At 40.6% G+C, this 19,604-nt stretch overlaps 1 protein-coding gene and 1 pseudogene across 1 annotated transcript in view; both read right to left on the bottom strand.

Moving 5' to 3' along the window:
• Positions 1–11,222: 11,222 nt before the first annotated feature.
• LOC101578055 lies at positions 11,223–11,712 on the bottom strand (annotated as a pseudogene).
• A 3,741-nt stretch (positions 11,713–15,453) lies between these two features.
• The window catches only part of LOC105741644 (actin-85C-like), a 39,451-nt gene continuing 35,300 nt past the window's right edge, over positions 15,454–19,604 (bottom strand). Inside the window, exon 7 of the mRNA XM_023710589.1 lies at positions 15,454–15,634. Within this exon, the coding sequence (XP_023566357.1) occupies positions 15,491–15,634 (144 nt within the window). The 3' untranslated portion in view covers positions 15,454–15,490. The remainder of the gene's footprint in view (positions 15,635–19,604) is intronic.

Here is a 19,604-nt window from a genome sequence, read left to right as displayed (position 1 = left end):
GAAACACATTTAACTCATAAAGACATTCATAGGCTGAAAGTCAAAGGATGGAACACAATACTACATGCCCCAGCTCCTCAGAAAAAAGCAGGGGTAGCAATCCTGTAGAAAGTCTCAACTTCAAACCAAGAATGATCAAACAAAATAAAGAAGGCCACTATATACTGGTTAGGGTAAAAACTCAAGAGGAAGAGGTAACACTCACAAATATCTATGCACCAAACACAGGAAAACCCAACTATATAAGACAAACCTTAATGGACATGAAAAATCTAATATCCAATACCACAATCTTAACAGGAGACTTTAACATTCCCTTATCCCCAAAAGATAGGTCAAACAGACAAAAAATTAGCAAAGAAGTAGCAGAACTGAACCAGAGCTTGGAACAAATGGACTTGGTGGACATATACAAAGTGTTTCACCCAACCATAGCTGGATATGCATTTTTTTGGCCACACATGGGTCATTTTCTAAAATAGACCACATACTAGTCCATAGGTCATGTTTAAGTATATGCAAGAAAACAGAAATTATCCCATGCATCTTATCTGACCACAGTGCAATGAAACTGGAAATAAATGATAAAAGAAACCAGAAAAAAAAACCTAAATACATGGAAATTAAACAACACCTTACTCAGCAACCACTGGGTCACAGATGAATTAAACAAGAAATTCAACAATATCTACAATTCAATGAAAATTCAACCACAACTTATCAGAATTTGTGGGATGTGATGAAAGCAGTTCTCAGAGGGAAATTCATAACTATGAACTCCACATTAGGAAAACAGAACAGGAACAAATAAACACCCTAATGGTACACCTCTGACATCTAGAAAAGGAAGAGCAAACCAAACCCAGAGCCCAAAGATGGGAACAAATCATAAGGATCAGAGCAGAAATTAATTCAATTGAGATGAAGAAAGCAGTTCAAAGAATTAATGTATCAAAAAGCTGGTTCTTTGAAAGACTAAATGAAATCAATAAGCCCCTAGCTAACCTAATCAAAAAGTGGAAAGAAAAAATTCAAATACAAGCGATAAGGAATGAAAAAGGGTAATTACCACACACCCAGTGGAAATTCAGAAGATTATCAATAGCTACTTTGAGAATCTTTGCGCTCACAGAATAGAAGCCACAGACAAAATGGACAGATTCCTATACTAATTCCTTGTACTAATCTCATGGTATCTCAATAAATTTAGTACCAAAATATTTATTCAAGATTTTCTTCTGAGGGCCAGGGAGATAGCTCAGTCGAATAAGCACTTGCCTAGCAAGCACAAGGTCCTGAGTTCAATCCCCAGTACCGAAAAAAACAAAAAAAAAAAGAGATTTTCTTTTGAGAGAAAGTAGGAGGAACTCTTGAAGATATAGGGGTAAGCACAAAGTTCATGAACAAAAATCAACTTGCAGGTTATTGAGAAGTTTTTGCATGTCAAAAGAAATTACCAACAAAGTCAAAAGACAACCCACAAATTTGGAAAAAAATCTTGACAAATAAGCATTCAGACAAAGATCTGCTCTCTAGAATTTATATTTACTATACTGTCTCTCAAGTAAAAGTTTTTGTTTTTTTTTTTAATGGGTAATAAATGAAAAAAAGACTCAAGAAAAAAAAAGTTACAAGTCTGTCCTGCTACAATGCTGTATGTGGTTAGATTTCTAAATTTCGGTGTAAAAAATACATAATTGTTTATTCGTATTATTTAAATATTTTTCATGTTTTAAATTTTTATCTCCATATTCTGTAGGGACTTAAAGTTTAACATATTAATACTTGATGGAAAATACCTGTTCCATGTTATGCTTAAGATGTTTGGTATTCAGACAGACAGTGAAGTTATGTTGTGGGGTAATAATAAGCTTCTCTTCTGGAGGGTTAACAACCTAAGTTTGCAGACTAGAAATTAGAGAAATAGAAAGGATGAAAGGACAGCCAACATTTTGGCCCTAGGCTTTCAAGGTCAGTGAAGACTCAGGACATAGGAGAACCTATACTGTAACATCATATAACTCAGTTATGTCCCAAATTTTCTGATCAAAAAGATTATGGGGCCACAGAGCAACGTGATTGATGACCTAGACTGTGCCTAAGGAGAGTCACATGGAGAAAAAACATTCTCTCAGGCTCTCACAGAGAGCAAATTGGTCAAGCAATGGTCATGACTCATCCACAAGGCTGACACTGACAAAGGATCTGCAAACTGCGGTACAGGGTTACAGGATAAATCCTGAGGGGACTTGGCTGAACTTATCAGATACAAAAGTTACATTTCTTGTTATACAGGTCTTGCTTTATCTTGGTCTTAATGATTCAGCAGAAAAGTATAAAAACAAGGTATATAAAGTAAAGCCATATTAATATGCTGAGCCATGAAAGGCTCAAGTCAACAACTTCTGCAGATAACCCACTACTATTGTGGACCACTGGACTGTGTTGGACTGTTTTGCTGAATTCACACACCTATAGTATTTAGATGCCAATGGAATACCCATCTCTGACAGAGCTAAACACAAAAGAGGATACAAAGGAAGGACCATTTTGTATCTGTACATACAGAATAGTTAGGATACATATACAGCTACTTTCGCTTAATTCAATGAGAAGAAAGATTTGTACTAATAGTGTTTGGACAGGATATCCTGTTTGCATCTTGTGTTATGGATAACCACTAAGAAGATAACAATGTACAATGTATTAATTATTGAAACAGTAAAAAATAAAAAGGAAAAGAAGTTACCATTTTCTGAAGGGCTTTATGGTCAACAAGAATAGCTAAATGATGCACATGAGTAACACATATTGTGGATGTCCTCTTGTGTAGAGTATTGATTCACACTGAACACTGGTCCATTCATAGTTTAATTCAGTGCTTATTAGCAGGGTGTTTTCTAAGTTGCAACACAGATAGTTAACCAAGTTTGAAAGATTTTTTTGGTGTCTTTTTGAGACAGCATTTCACTATGCAGTTTATGGTGGCCTTGAACTCACTTTGTTGTCCAGGCTGACCTCGAATTCATAGTAATCCTCCTGCCTCAGTCTCCTGAGTGCTGGGTTTAGAGGCCTGTAACACCACATCTGACTGGAAGATGTTTTTAACAAAAATTTTTTCCTCTCTTGTTTCTTTTTCTTTTTTTTTTTTTTCCAGAATCCTCTCTTGTTTCTATACTGATTCAATAATAAAGTTTTTAGAGCTTAAAACAGTCTTCTATTTTTCCTATAAAATTCCATATAGTTCAAAACTGAGGAAAATGTCAAGTATTAAGAAACTAAGTGTTACTATTTTAAAATGAGAATTTTCAGAGTAATGTAGATGTGTCCTTGAAGATTATTTTTTATAACTTGGAAATTTTCATTAACAGCTTTTATATGGGAATTTCCTTTTTTGTTGTTGTTGCTGGTGTCATCCTCAGACAGCATTCCTTAGGATATGCTATGAGTGGTTTTTGTTTTAGGCCATTTTGCGTGGGACAGAGAAGCACACAGCTGTGCCTGAGGTGCGGCTGACGGCTGGGTCCTGTTTTCCAGGTGGTGGACAACACAACATCTGGCAGCTTCAGCTACGGCATCCAGAAGAGCCTGGCATTTGCTTATGTCCCTGGCGACCTAAGTGAAGTGGGACAACAAGTGGAAGTTGAACTACTAGGTAAAAATTACCCCACCACCATCATACAAGAACCCTTGGTACTGACAGAACCAGCCAGAAGCCAACTTGAGAAAAAAGGCCAAAAGGACAAAACTGGAAAAAGCTCTCACCAGTCAGCCAAGTTCCAGATACTTTATCACTGTTCTTAAAATTATTATAATTGGTTCCCAGGAGGAATAAAGGATCCCAAGAATGCATTCCAAAACCCCCAACCATCTAGACTTAGGCTCTTAATAAAACCTTTCTCCTAACTGTTTTCTAAGTAAAATAGGATAATGAATGAGTGACTTACATCATTCTTTCAAATGAAATATGAAGTGAATTTTTAAAATCTCAACTTGTTGCTTATGAGATCCACTCAGCCAAATGGTAGGTGCTTGCTCATATGCAGCCATTCTTGTAACAATTTAAAAACTTTATGTAGTTTTAAGAACACGGAATATATTTCAAAACTGAAAACAAATTAATAATTTTTCTTTCACATAAAAACAAAAAAAAAAATTAGTACAGGGTCTCACTACACAGATTGGACTCAGAGTGATCCTCCTGTTTTCAGCCTCCCAAACACTGGGATTACAGGCATGTGCCACCACACCCAGTCTCATTCACAGTCTCAGAATGCCCCAGGGGTGGGACCAGCATGGCATGCAGGGGATTGAACCCTGGTCTCTGCACCTGCCCAAGCAGGTGCTTTAGTCTGCTGAGCTATCTGGGTGCAGGACTCCAGGGTACTAGTTACTTCTTCCTCTCATTTTAAGGATAGCACTGGGTTCTAGCTTCTGTTGTTAATGTTGAGAAGGCTGCTGTCTATTGGACTGTGTTATTCTCTGAAAATTATCTTAAATCTTTTGTTCCCTTTAATTTTCTCATCTTACTTTTATCATCTAACTTTCAAGCTTATTAATTCCTTCAGCTATTCTTTTCTAAAATGGCACTGAATTAATTTACCTTCATGGTCTTTCCCAAACATTTTTTCCAGCACTGTTTAAGAGACATTCTGATTTATCCTGTTCACCTATGGGTCATGTTCCTTTTACTACTACTTTGCTACTGGTGACCTTTACATTACTTAAAACTTTTTCAAAGTTTAACAAATACAGTACACAATTCAGAATATTAACATTTTAGTTCAGGCTCCGCTGTTTTAGATTTCATTGTCCATTTTTCTGTAGCTTAGAGCTTATTTCTTAAAGTTTCCTGGGGTTTGTAGCTGTATGAATTTCCCAGGGAAACATAGAAGAAACATCTGCCTCCAAACTGAGAGGGTGCCGGCCAGATAGCTCAGTGGAGTAAAGCACTTGCTCCAGCAGAGCACAGCAGCTCAGGTTCAATTACCAGCTGTGCCGTGCTGGCCCTGCACCCATGACATGCTGAGATGGCAAATGAGACTGGGCATGGTGGCACGCACCTGTAATCCCAGCACTTGGGAGGCTGAAAACAGGAGGATCACTACAAGTCGGATCTATGTAGTGAGACCCTGTACACTCTGTAGACCCTGCCCTAAATTCATTTTTAAAGGGGGAGGGGCATGGGGAGATGGCGCAAAAAAAAAAAAAAAAAAAGCATGGACAAACTGAGAGGGAACCAACAGCCCGAAGAATGCCTCAGACAAGTCCAGCTTGGTGAGTGACTAGGTTGATCAGGGGTCACTCCCAGAGCACTCGACAGCGGGCAGGCTATTACTCTACTGAGATTGCCAAGCCCCTGTGCTGGGCTACTGGATGTGCAGAGCTTTAACTAAAACAGCAAAAGCAGGATCAAAGACAAGAAAGGTTCTTCGAAAAAGCGTGTCAGTGCGGGTTTCTAGCGCATCCTCATCTGCCGGACACTCTCCTGTCACTCAGGAAGCTCAGTCGCACCCCAGGGACGGACACAGCCTCACCACCCGTCCCGGCCCACCTCAAAGCAAAGTGTTGTCATAGTCATTTCCATCCCTGGGCACAAGGCCTAATGCTCACCACTTAAAGGAGGACAGTTTCGTTTTGGTTCACAGTGCCAGACAAAGGCTGGCCTGCTCAAAGCAGAAGCAGCATATGGAAAGGTGTGGTGGAGGACAGCCATGGCAGCCCAGAGCAGAGAGGAGGAAGGGCCCGGGGACAAGGACACATCCCTGCAGGTCACGTGCCCAGGGACCCACTTCTTACCAGGCCTTGCTTCTCCACAGCCCACTCAGCTACTGAGCTTGGCCTAGATCAGCCCACTAACGAATACAGCACCCCCGATCCCATCACCTTCCAAACACATGAGGAATTTGGGAAATGTTTTAGATCTAAATCATACCGGGGGCCCACTCCAAGAGTTATTCTGTCCAGGGGTCTGAGGATCATTCTCACAATGATGTACTTTATCACAGCAAAGTGAATTTACAATCAAGACAATGAGTGTCAGTGCGGGTTACAGCGCACAGATCCGCGGAGCAGGAATACCCGTTGGCTGCATTTCACTGGAAGAAGAACGGGTGGGAAAACAAGGGCAAGCAAATTGGCTAACATTTCCACCTGTTTTGAAATAATAATACTTGGGGCTGAGGATATAGCACAACAGCTTAAGTGCCTGTCTGGTAAGCACAAGGTCCTGAGTTCAATTCCCGGTATTGAAAAAAAATCATGAAGTAATACTTGTTTATAGACCAGAAAAAAAAAATTGAAAATATCTGATGACTGAAAGAAAAATCAAGCTCCGTGTTTGACATCTAGAATGACATTCTACTGATAGCAATACTACTTTTAAATAAACAGCGGTGGTTTCTAAAATATCACCTTCGCCTTGACCGAGTCACCAGGGGAAGGGGAAGGATTTGGAGAAGATGTAGGTCAGCATCTGAGGGAGTAACTAGCACAGTAGTGCTCAGGTTAGGTCAGTAAGATGCCATGCCCTTGTTAGCCTGAAATTAGGCATGTGCACACCTCCATTTTTACTCTTTCCTTATCAACATGTAGAGTTTCTCGGTGCCCATCTTTTCCACAACCTCACTCTAACTCATCCTCCCCTCCTTCCATTTTTGAATCACCTGAGATTTTTGTTCCACATTGTTGTGAATCAAGATAGTGCCGCAAACTAAGCACCTGCCTTGGAAAGCACAGGGGCCAGGGTTCGATCCCCAGTCCCACATGCCACGTCAGCTCTGCTCCAGGGAAGCGCTGAGCCAGCAACTGATTCTGCATGTGATCGCACATGCCTGTGATCCCAGCACTGGGTAGGCTGAAATTAAGAGGATCACTACAAGTCTGAGCTGTGTGGTGAGACCCCATACCAAATACATAAATGAAAATTTAAAAAATGAAAGAAATGTGCAAAATTGAACCCTATTAAAAATCACTTGGCCATACCCCTGCATTTGGCCTAGCAGCTTAACCATTCTTGCTTATTTGTCCCTGTTGGGTTTTTTTAAAGTTCATCTTGTAGAAAATGTTTTATTTAGTTTTCTAGAGAGAACACAGAAGTATAAATGGCAGTCTTTGCTGATCCTGGAATTTTGTTGTAGAATCCAGTCTGTTGGACAGACAGCCTGTTAAACTTCACCTGTCACATAAGACGGAGCCACCTACCCCAGCACGACGCTTGGTGCATAGAGAGGTGTGCATCCAGAGGGTGAGTGGTCAGGGGCAGCGAGGTGCAGGTGGGGTCCGAGGGAAGTGGAGGGAGCTTTGTGACTTTAGCTTCAAAATATCCCTTCCTCTTAAAATCTTCATTGTTTTAGTCCTGTGCCTTCTGGAGCTATTATGCGGCCAAACTCTGATAAGGACTAGAGCCTCTTTTCATTGTGGTAGGATTGCCAGGTTCAGCAACTCAAAATCCAGGCTGCATTTCGCATGCACCCATACCAAAAAGTGATCTTTTTTGTATATCCCTTTTAGGGTGGCAATGCTGGAGATTGCCTTCATATGGAGCTCCACTGTCAGAACCTATTTTTTTATTTTGAGACACCATCTTACCAAGCCTCTTGGTTACCTAGGCTCCAACTTGGGATGCTCCAGTCTTGTTGCTGGGTTTGCAGATGTGCACCACCATACCCAGCTCTATTTGTTGTATTTTTCAAATTCAAGTTTAACTGGTCATCTGGTGTTGGTTTTTTTTTCTAGTAATTTGATAGTCAACTATCTATTTTTTGCTCTTCTCTTTCAAATCTCCCAGAATTGATTCCCACTTTGCTCTAGAACGTTACCAGGCAGTGTCTGAGAGGGAAGACATCACTGTTTGGCCCTGAGCCTCGTGCCCCTCCACCCTAAAAGCCCGCACTTTCCATTCGGGACCCTTTATCTCTGCTGCACATTGCTTCTGTCTTCTTTATCCTCTGCTCTGGCCCCAGCACTTTCCGTAAGTATTTACAGCTTTAAGCTCCCTGCTGCTGCCTAAATAACCCCAATCCAGTGGTGAATAAGCCACTCTCACCTCCAGCTCCTGCACCATGAAATCAGCTTTAATAAGCTCAGTCTTATGAGGAATAAATTCTTTGAAGGTTACCACACCCCTGCAAGGTGTACACTGTGGGTACCAACCTGTTGGGAAAGACTCACAGGCACCAGCCACAAAAAGACACACGGACACTCAGCGCAAGCAAAGCGAGGGCTCGAGCAAAAAGGCTGCCGCCCGCCTTCGGCCTTTATTTTTATACATCTTGAGTCTCAGCCTTCTGGTTACTTTAGGTGAACATAACAAGACCCCATCGTATGTGTCCAAGATTAATGTTTAGGCTATATATGAGAACCTGCTAGGTATCCGGCAGCAAGAACACAAAAGCAGGGTGTCCTTGAGTTCCAAATATTCCTGGTTACTCCTGCAGCTGTTGCTGCCCTATTTCATTTTTCTTCATCCCACATGCCCTGCAGGCTACTTAGCATGTCTCTATCTATATTAACTTTTTCTTATCCTTACATCTCCCCTTTCTTTGTTTACCAAATAGCTTTGTGTTTGGTGGTGACTTAGATCCATTTGGGAAAGAAGCATCATAGCCAGTCTGCTTAAATCACAGGGGATGTAGGAGAGATTGGTGGGAATATAATTAAAAGTATGATCATTACATGTAAAAAAAAAAATCCTAGGAGTACTTGAATGTTACCATAACTAGAAATATATTCATCATAATTAGAGCACTTTAAATTACCCAACAATTTGTGACATTTGGCTCCGGCGCAATTTACAAATCGTACACAGGTGTTATTTAGGTGTAGTTATTACTTTGCAGGTAATAACTTCTGATGCTCCCAAAGGAGTGTCAAAAGACACAGATTCCCAACGCCAAGGGATAAGAAGCTGGCTTGGAAGGCCGGCCAAACAGCTCAGCAGATTAAAGCGCCTGCAAGCAGGCGCAGGGGCCAGGGCCAGGAGTTTGATCCCCAGACCTGCTGTGCTGGCCTTGCCCCCAGGGCACACTGAGATGGCCATTGAGACTGGGTGTGGTGGTGTGCACCTGTAATCCCAGCTCTTGAGAGGCTGTAAACAGGCGGATCACTGAGCGTCCAATCTAGTAGTGAGACCCTGAACACCCTGTAGACCCTTCCTTAAAATACAGGAAAAAAAAAATTATAAAAATAAAAAATAAAGAAGCTGGCTTGGAGTCAATATGTCCAAGGAAGTTACGTTTTTTATATCATCAACAGGCTTACAGACTGTTCGGAGACAGGAATCGAATACGTACTGTAAATTAAGGTCCTGTTCAAGACAAAAGGAAAATACTAAGGGAGGAGGCCATCTGAATCCATACATTTTCATGAGTATTGAACAGGGGAGCCAACAATATAAGGGACAAAGTATAGCACATCAAACAAATTATCAATAACAGAATTTTTGTGATTTTAGCACAAATCATCAAGAACAAACTCTTTAAAGTAAATCCTTTGGGGGTGTATACAAGAGTATCTTGTACCTCATTTTTTATATTAATTTTATTGAGAAAGAAGTATCAATGAGATAGTTTTAAAACAGGTTAGTAGGACAGTAATAACAATAATTAGTACATTGCATTTTTTGTCTTTGTAGTAGTTATTCATAGTACTAGATGCAGCTATGATATCTTGTCTAAATACTATTAGTACAAATCTTTCTTCTCATTGAACTAAGAGAAAATAGCTGTATATCTATCCTATTTTGTATATGCAGATATATATATTTTTTTCAGTACAAAATGGTCCTTCATTTATATCACCCTTTTTTGTTTACTTCTGTCAGAGATGGGTATTCCATTGCCATTCAATATACACAAGATGGCTAAGGCAATGGTCCTGAGACTCTCCATCAGGTTTTTGAGACTAGCAATTAATTGGTAGGATTCTCACCCTGTCTAACTATATATGCTGACACCTGTGAACTAAACAACTGCACTGAGGATAGCAATGTATAATACTAGGGCCATGCTTGGAATGCCTGCCATTCTGGTCTTCTAAAAGTGTACTGCTTCTAATGTCATATCAATTACTGCTGTACTCTCTCTCTCAAGTAAATTGTTGTTAAAAAAAAAAAAAAGAAAAGAATGTCATAAGTGAAAACAAAAGACAAGAAAAAAGGCATAGGACTGTCCTGCTACAATGTTGTATATGGTCAGATTTCTAAATTCCTGTGTAAAAATTTGTAATTGTGCACCTCATTAATAAGAGTTTTTAGGCTTCTCCAGGAGACCAGTTTTTGAGGATGTGTCATCCTTTTTTTGTTTTCTCAGCGGAGGGCCCTGGTGGTTGGCATCTATCAAGGCTAGGTGACTTTGGAACTGTGGGATAAGGTTGTTTAATCTTTGATGCCACGCCATGGCCAGGCCTGATGTTGCAAGCGGGGACCCACAGGGGATGTGGAGTGGTTAAAATAGAAGCATACCCTCTTCCGCAGGTTATGAATGGAGTTGGATCACTCCATTGACCAGTTTGTACATTTTTATATCACATGTGAGGGGCAGGTAGAGTTGTTGATAAATAAAAATGATGGAGGTAAGGAGATGACCTTTGACTGAGAGAAAAATCGTATAAGTCAAATAATATGTTGAGTTTGAATAACATCAGAGATAATAGATTATGTCATTTGCTGGCAGGGGGCCCTATTTCCTCTCTTTTTTCTTTTATTAATAGTGTTAAAGTTCATTTAATTTTTTTTATTTTTTACTTTATTTATTTATTTATTGTATTTTAGGGAAGGGTCTACAGAATGTTCAGGGTCTCACTACTAGATCGAACTCATAGTGATCCACCTGTTTACAGTCTCTCAAGAGCTGGGATTACAGGTGTGCGTCACCACGCCCAGTCTCAAACGCCATCTCAGTGCTCCTGGGGTGTGGGGCCGGCACAGCAGCCTGAGGGATTGAACCCCCAGCCCCTGTGCCTGCTTGCAAGCACTTTAATCCACTGAGCTATTTGGCCAGCCCCCATTTAATTTTTTAAACCATTATTTAGCTTTATTTATGACCATAAACTTTACTCTGCAATCCAGGTACATTTGGAGGGGAGCAAGGAAAACATGGAACCCAAAGAACTGCGGTAAGAGCAGAGATGAAGGGATTTTTGGGCAGGGAGGGTGCAAGGTGCTCTCCTGAGCTAGAGGAATGGTCTGATCTGGTGGTGGCCATACACACAAGTCACACGCATTACAGCTGTCCACAGGCAGTGATGGTGATCTTCTCGCTGGTCTTGCCATTCCTGGACCCGCAGCGCTCCATGGCCTCCACCATGTTTGTGCCCTCTTTCACCTTCCTGAAGACCACGTGCTTGCCACCCAGCCACTTAGTCTTGGCAGTGCAGACGAAAAACCGGGACCCGTTTGTGTTTGGCCCAGCATTTGCCATGGACAAGATGCCCGGACCCATGTGCTTCAGGATGAAGTTGTCATCATTGAATTTCTCCCCATAGATGGACTCGCCGCCAGGGCCTTTGTGGCACGTGAAGTCACCACCCACACATGAATCCTGGAATAATTCTGTGAAAGCAGGAACCCTAATAACCAAATCCTTTCTCTCCAGTGCTCAGAGCACGAAAGTTTTCTGCTGTCTTTGCAATTCTGTCTGCAAACAGCTTGAAAGAGAAGCAGCCCAAGGGCTCGCTGTCGGCCATATCGAAGAACACGATGAGGTTGACCATGGTTGGCAAAAAATGACTGAGAGGATGGATAGAAGCATTTGCAAAGCCCCTCATTTAATTTATGATGTAAACGTTTTACTATTGCTTGACTGGTGGGATTATGTGGAATTCCTGTTTTGTGAACAATGTCCCATTGTGAACAAAATGTGGCAGAAGCACAAGCAGCATAAGCAGGCATTGTTTGCTTTTAATTCTATTGGTTTAAGCATAACTGCAACAGCAGCGAGAATATGTTTAATAGCTTGCTTTGTGCTTTCTCCTTTATGGGCAGTGACCCAAACATATTGTGAATATGGATCAATACTGACATGTAGATAAGAATAAGGAGCTAAAGGAGGACAATGAGTAACATCCATTTGCCATATTTCATTGATCTTTAAACCTCTGGGGTTGGTTCAAAGGAGGAAAGAAAATTAGGGACACACTGATTACATGATGGAACAATATTCTGAGCTTGTGTTGAAGGAATGTGAAATTGTTTCTGTAAAGAACGAGCATTTTGGTGAAAGAATGGATGACTGGTAAGTGGGTCTATAAACAAAGGTAATAAAGAGTCAGCATAATTACTGCCCTATGAAATGAGGTCAGGTAGTTTAAGGTGTGATTTAGCATGACAAATACATACGAGAGATGAGCAGCACCACAGTAGAGTTTGTAGGGAAATAAACAAAGAATATGATGGAGGATGAAGAGCAGAAGATATGACGGCATCTGGAATGTGTTGCACCACATAGCAGGCATAGGCACTGTCAGAAATGATATGTAAAGGTTGATTGTCAAATGATTGGAGAGCCAATAAAATAGCTGCCATTTCATTTTGTTGTGAGGAGGCATGAGGGAGTGTGTATCTATGATGCCGTGTTTGATTTATTTGCCAAGCTATTACTCCCTTAGTTTCATTTTCATCAGTATATATTGTGAGTCCTGGAATGGGTTGATCTGACAGAATCATGGAAGGGCGAAAAGAAAAGGTTGGAAGTGTTTTTTGTAGATTTGACAAGTGGGTATCATGGAGTAAGGAGAACTATATATGAAGAGACTTGTAATGAAAACAAATAGATACCGGTCATCACCCAAAAAGGCGTGATGAATATCTTTTCCACAGGAAACCGTAGGGTTGATATAGCAAATCAAATGTATGGCTCGTCTGATCGCACGCTCCACCAGGTCAGCAATCTGACTGGCAGGGCTATATAAGGTCTTCTTTATGGAGTGAGCTGTGTGAGGCCATCTGACAAAATATCATTTATTGTTATAATGTTGAGCCAATACTCCTATATAGTATGATTGATGAGATATCAAAATAAAATGACGTATCTCCTCCTTTAAAGGAGTGCGATCTACAAAATGAAGGTCTAGCGGAGAATTAAGGTATAATAGAGCCTGCCTGACAGAAGAAGAGATAGGTAGTGTCTGTGAGACAGAGGTGAAAGAAGAGAGCAGTTGAAAGAGTGGACTTACTGTTTGTATGTCAGTGGGATAATAGGAGTGTAGCCAGTTTATATTTCCTAACAGCTGTTGTAGCTTTTGGGTAAGTTTGTAGCCAAATGCAATGTCTCCTAATAAATTAGTGCTGTAAGGACTACATGTGTCATTCTCATGGATAGCTCTTTTTAAACTCTTTGAACACACAATAAGGGAGTGTTTCGTGTCCTGGTCTTCCAACAATTGGGCATAATGCTAGAATAGAAGCATCTCCTTCCTTTAGGGCTTCCCTAACCCAATTGTCACAGGTGGGCCAAACCTGTGAATCCAGGTAAGGAGGAGCAATATCAATTAGTAGAGCTGGAGATGTGGATATAGCTGTTATTTTTGGCTCCTGTTTTTGGACAGTTTTTTTTTATTAGTCATAGTGGGAGGTGTATCCACTGATGTTTTATTTTGTGGAACCCCAAATCGTTCAATGGCATCTCCTCATAGGTGCCAAGTTTTAAGTATTTGTATGGGGGCTCTAGGGGCTTTATGTAAGATACACCCAATTTTTTTCCCAATCTGTAATTTGTAGGGAGCTCGTGTTGGGATACCAAGAGCAGCATTCATCTGTTTTCTTAAGCAAGCGATTTAAGTCAGAGGTAGAACAAGTAAGATCTATCTCGGTGCAGCGAAAATGAAAGTGCTGTACAATGAGCAACCCAGGCTGTAGAAAAATTTTGCCCCATACTAATGCATAGTAGAATCCGAAGATGATGAGGGGCACCATAAGTCGTTCACAGATGGGAAGACTGAGGGGACAAAGCCACATTCTGCTTCTGGGAGTCCCGGGTTTCAGCATCACTTGTTGGGAAAGACTCACGGGCGAGGGCCACAAACAATAACACAGACATTCAATGCAAGCAAAGTGAGAGCTAGCACAAAAAGCCTGCCACCCACTTTCGGAGTTTATTTTTATATATCTTGAGTCTCAGCCTTCAGGTTACTTTAAGTGAACATAACAAGAGCCCACCGTATGTATCCGAGATTAATGTTTAGGCTATATGTGAGAACCTGCTAGGCATCTGGGAGCAAGGACACAAAAACAGGGTGTCCTTCAGTACCAAGTATTCTTGGTTACTCCCGCAGCTATTGCTGCCCTATTTTCTTTTTCTTCTTTGCACATCCCCTGCAGATTATTTAGCACATCTCTATATTAACCCTTCTTATGCCAACACCAACCTGATCTCATGTGGGCATGCTAGTAGTCCTATAACAGAAAGACACTCACTGGGCTCTCCTGTGTGTGTGTGTGAGAGAGACAGACAGAGAGAGAGAGAGAGAGAGAGAGAGAGAGAGAGAGAGAGAGAGAAAGAGAGAAAGAGAGAGAGACCTGTCTGCTGTCTGTGTGGACAATTCATTGTGACATATGTCTTGTCTTCCTTCTGAGCCCCAGCATGTAGTGGTTGATGTAAGACCCACTAGAAGACTCATACACTCAAACTCCTGCCATGGTGTTTCATTGGGTCCCCTAACAGCTCAGGTGTAGGGGACTTAGTCCTCAAATCCACATATTAATGGCAATAAGAGGTGGGACCTTTGGGAGGTGATCAGAATTCAATGAAGTCATGAGGCACCAGCAGCTTTACAAAAGGGGAGGGGAGACCTGAGCTAGCTTGCCCTATCTCACCCTCTGTTGCCCTCTACCACACTGCGACTCAGCAAAAAGTCTTTTCATCAGGTGCCAGCACCAGGCTCTTTGACTTCCAGCCTTTAAAACTGAGAGCTAAATAAACTTCTGTCATTCATAAAATGCTAGATCTCAGGTATGGGGTTTTTTAATTATTTTTTTTTAATTTTTTTTTTGGCGGAACTGGGGATTGAACTCAGGCCCTATTCTACTGAGCCATCTCCCCAGCCCCTCAGGTATGTTTTAAAGCAACCAAAAATGCACTGAGACACACACCCTGAGTGCCAGTGCCGCAAGTGGCCTGTCTACTCTGCTAGCAAGTTTGGAGCAGAAGGATGCGGGGAGGGTCTGTCAACTTAAAGGGGACAGGAAGCAGGAGAGAGGGGCAGACTCGGTTTATGTTTCTGCTACCTGGGAATGTTTATGATGGCAGCAGTGTCCCTGAGCCATCCTGACTAGTACATGGGGAGGACCAGAAATTCCCTCTGCAATAATGTGCAAGTCGCTAGATGCTGTGAATTCAGACAGACACGGGTTTATCCCTATTTCATTTTTATTGACATCTGGGGAGGAAGGGTCTTGCACATGAGTTGATCCTAAACATGGATTGATTTCACTGAAGGTTGGCCTGGATGTGGTGTTGATGGAAAAGATGGTGGGGACTCCGGGAGCCCCAACTTAGAAGCTTCTTCTATTGATGATGGAGCCGCCCACATCCTTGTACTCCCTGCTGGTGACCCACATGTCCTTGAAGGTTGACAGGGAGGCCAAGATGGAGCCACCTACCCAGGCACCATACTGGGCATAGGGAGAGGTGGACACCTGTGTTGGAGGGGAGAGGGAAGAGAAGGAGAAAAAAAACATTAAAACATACTCTAAATTGGGACACAGGTGTGAGTGAAACCACCTGGGGCCCACCAGCTATTCATTCAAGCCAGAGCCCAGTCCTGGCATGTAAGTGAGACCACCTGGAATCCACTGGATCCTCATTCGAGCCAGAGCCCAGGCCCAGCGTGTGAGTGGAACTTCATCCATCAGACAGGCCTGGTGTGGAACCCTGGGGCAGAACTCCCTGCAGAGAGGCTAGAAGCAAGACCCACCCAGCTGATCCAGGAGCAGAACATCTTGCCAGAGTGGCACAGAGGGTTCACCTCCAAGGGCTGCAACAGGAAGAAGTGGAGCACAGCAGCCAGACCAAAGTCACACCCACCTGGATGAGTTCGTAGATCCAGACCTGGTGCTAAGGTAATAACTGTACCAAAGCTCTACACTAAAGGTCAGAAGACAGTGCTATATACAATGACAAAGAGAAGAAGCAAAATGCATTCTTAGGCCCAGAGCAAATGCAGGAGACAATAGCATAGAAGAAATGGGAAAGCACACACTTGAAATCTCTAAAATAATAGCATCTGAAGTAAAGAAACAACTTTGGAAAGGCATAGAGAAAATCAGATCAGAAATAATTTCTGAAGGAAAAAATGAAATGATAATTATAATGAATGAAATACTGAGTGCTTGTAAAGAAGACACTGATAAAAATAGAGGACAATATAAAAATGTTAAAATCCTTGAATGAGCAATATAGGAAAGAAATAGAATGCATGAAGCAGATTCAAAGTGCTATGCAGGAAATTAAAACCTCAATCACAAGCTGGCAAAACCATTTGAATGAAAGTGAAAATAGACTTTCACACCTTAGAGACACCATTGCAGCTAGCGAAAAAGTAAGAAAAGATTTCTTGGGACCGGGGAGATGGCTCAGTGGAATAAGCACTTCCCTGGCAAGCGCAGGGGCCTGAGTTCAATCCCCGGTTCCGAAAAAAAAAAAAAGAATAGTTATCAAATAACGGAACTTAACAACAAAAAGGGGATGCAGATGAATGTCCATTTTGTATCTGTGTATTCAAATGGCTAGGATCGATATACAGTTACGTTCTCTTAATGAATAGAGGGATTTGTTCTAATGGTGTTTGTAAATAGGATACCATGTCTGCATCTTGTACAGCAATCAACCACTAGGAAGAATGTATACAATGTGTTAATTATTGAAACTGTTCTACCAGTTTGGTTTGAAACTGTCTCATTGCTATTTGTTTCTCAATAAATTTATGGGAAAAAAAGATTTCTTAAAAACAACTAGGAGGGGCCAGGGAGATGGCTCAGTGGAATAAGCGCTTCCCTAGCAAGCACAAGGGCCTGAGTTCAATCCCCGGTTCTGAAAAGAAAAAAAAAAAAAAAAAAAGAAAGAAAAAGAAAAGAAAAGAAAGAAAAAGAAAAGAAAAATAACTAGGATGCAGGAAAAAAATTCAACATCTGCAAGATGATGCAAAGTTGAACAACATAACACTAATAGGCATCAATGAGAAAGAAGGAGTCAATACAAATTATATAAAAAGAATATGGCAGAAGGAATAGGAGAAAACTTTCCAAATATGGGCAAACAATCTGACATTCAGGTAACCAATGCATGTAGAACTCCAAATAACATCAACCCAATTAAAATCACACCCAGACATATAATAATCAAAATCCCAAAAATTCAGCACAAGAACAGTATACTAAAAACCACTAGAGAAAAGAAACAGATCACATTTAAAGGAAAACCCATCAGAATAACGGCAGATTTCTCTTCACAAACCATCAAGTCAAGAAGAGCATGGAGCAAAATACTTCAAGTCTTACAAGAAAACAAATTCCAACCCAGACTGATATACCCTGCAAAGCTCTCTTTCAAGTTTAATGGAGAAGTGAAATACTTCCATGACAAAGAACAACTAAAGAATTTCACGATGACAAAGCCAAGCCTACACAGACTACTAAAAGATATTCTAGAGAGGGATCAAAATGACCACAGCTCCATGAACAATAACAGAAAGAACCCACCAAATAGGGCAAACAATTAAACCCAGGAGAAAAAGAGGTATATAACAGCAGTCTTTCAATTATTCTTTTGTATATAGCAGCAAAATATTTCCATCAGCATACTCTACAAATGGACTTCTCTTGTACCCGATGGGTCATGATTCTATCTGAGTCTACAGGGCAGATATCAAGGAAATAGCAGTAGCTCAGTCCCACAAGTGACACCTGGCCACCAGTAAGCGTCATGGACACTGTCCAGGTCCATGACATACTAGAACTTTGTGCAATATCCTATCCCCAAACTGTTAGAAGTGCTGGTCATGTATTTGCCATTCCAGTATTTATGTTATGTTTTATTCTTAGTAATTCTTTACTAACATGAAAACTTTTTCTTAGTTGATATTCTTGTATACATTAACCAATTCAAATACTATGTGAGTACTCTGATATGATATTTTCTCCTGGTATTAGAAACTTTAAAAAGTATATTTCCATTTTCCATTGATTATATTACTTCTTCCTTGTCGTTTACACACACACACACACACACACACACACACACACATATATATGAAAAAATATGTATATAACCTGACATAAGATTGATACTGTTTTGTGGAAATCTTCATTGACCTTTTAAATGGGTTCATCTAATATAACTATATTTTATATAGTCCAGCATAACTACCATTTTGAGAGCTCTTTATTCTTTATCCAGGACCATACAGCAACTTCTCTTGCTTTCTGGATTATGATCTTTGTTATTTTCTATATGCTACATCTGGAGATATTAGAGTATTTCGAGTTTATACAACTGGAAAATATTTTACTTTTAGTTTTCAAAGGTATGTTTGCTAAGTATAAAATTTAATGAAGAGAGATCTTTTTTTTTCGATCCTTTGAATTAATTAGTCTAGTTTCTTACCCATTTACTCTTTGTTTTCCTAATGTGAATATGATGCTATTTAATTTTGTTCTTTCATAGCTAATATTTTTGTGTATATACTTTAATGATTTTTTTCTTTACAGTTAGTTTTGGGCAATTTCATTTTTGTGCATATTGATATGATTTTATTCATATTTCTTGTGCAAAAGGTTCATTTTTCTTGGAAATGTGGTGCTATAATTTCAACTAAATTCAGAAATTTTAAATCTTTAAATATTTATTGCCTACTCCTTTCTACTTTGAGAATTGTAATTATATGAACATAAGTTTTTTGATTGTGGCACAGAATGAACTATTATATGACTGATCTGTAAATTCTTTCTTCATTTTTATTTTAGACAATTTTATTGTTACATTCATTTAAGTTTATAAATAATTTATTTACAATGTGCAATCTATTATTAATCTCATGCTATGGGGGCTTTGCCGGATAGCTCAGCTGTTTAAAGTGCCGCTTGGGCAAATACAGGCAGGTGCATAGCACTGTGGTTCAATTCCCAGCTCCAGAAACTGTACCAGACCTGCCCTTAAGGTGGCCAAAAAACAACTCCTTCTCAAATTTCTGGGGGCCTGCCCCTTAGCTCAGTTGTTTACGTGCCTCCTCATGCAAATGCAGTCAGGTGCAGGATACCGTGGTTCAATCCCCATCTCTGGGGCTGGGAAGATAGCTCAGTAGAATAAGCGCTTGCCTGGCAAGCGCAAGGGTTTGAGTTCCCTACCTCTACCTGCCTTACCAGACCAACCCTTAAGGCAGCCTGAGGAAAAAAAAAAATCATTCTCATGCTATGTATTCATTTCAGAAATATTTCTCTAAAATTCACTCTGTCAGAGGGCACACTGGCCAAGCAATGGTCGTGACCCATCCACATGGCTGACACTGACAAAGGATCTACAATCTGAGGCACAGGATTTCAGGATAAATCCTGAGGGGATTTCACTGACCTTATCAGACCCAAAAGCTACAACTCTTGTTGCATAGGTCCT

The sequence above is a fragment of the Octodon degus genome, unplaced genomic scaffold (genome assembly GCF_000260255.1).
Source record: "Octodon degus isolate 3935 unplaced genomic scaffold, OctDeg1.0 scaffold00018, whole genome shotgun sequence".
Lineage (NCBI taxonomy): Eukaryota > Metazoa > Chordata > Mammalia > Rodentia > Octodontidae > Octodon > Octodon degus.
The sequence above is the reverse complement of the archived record's forward strand: the minus strand, read 5'-3'. Positions and strand labels throughout refer to the sequence as shown.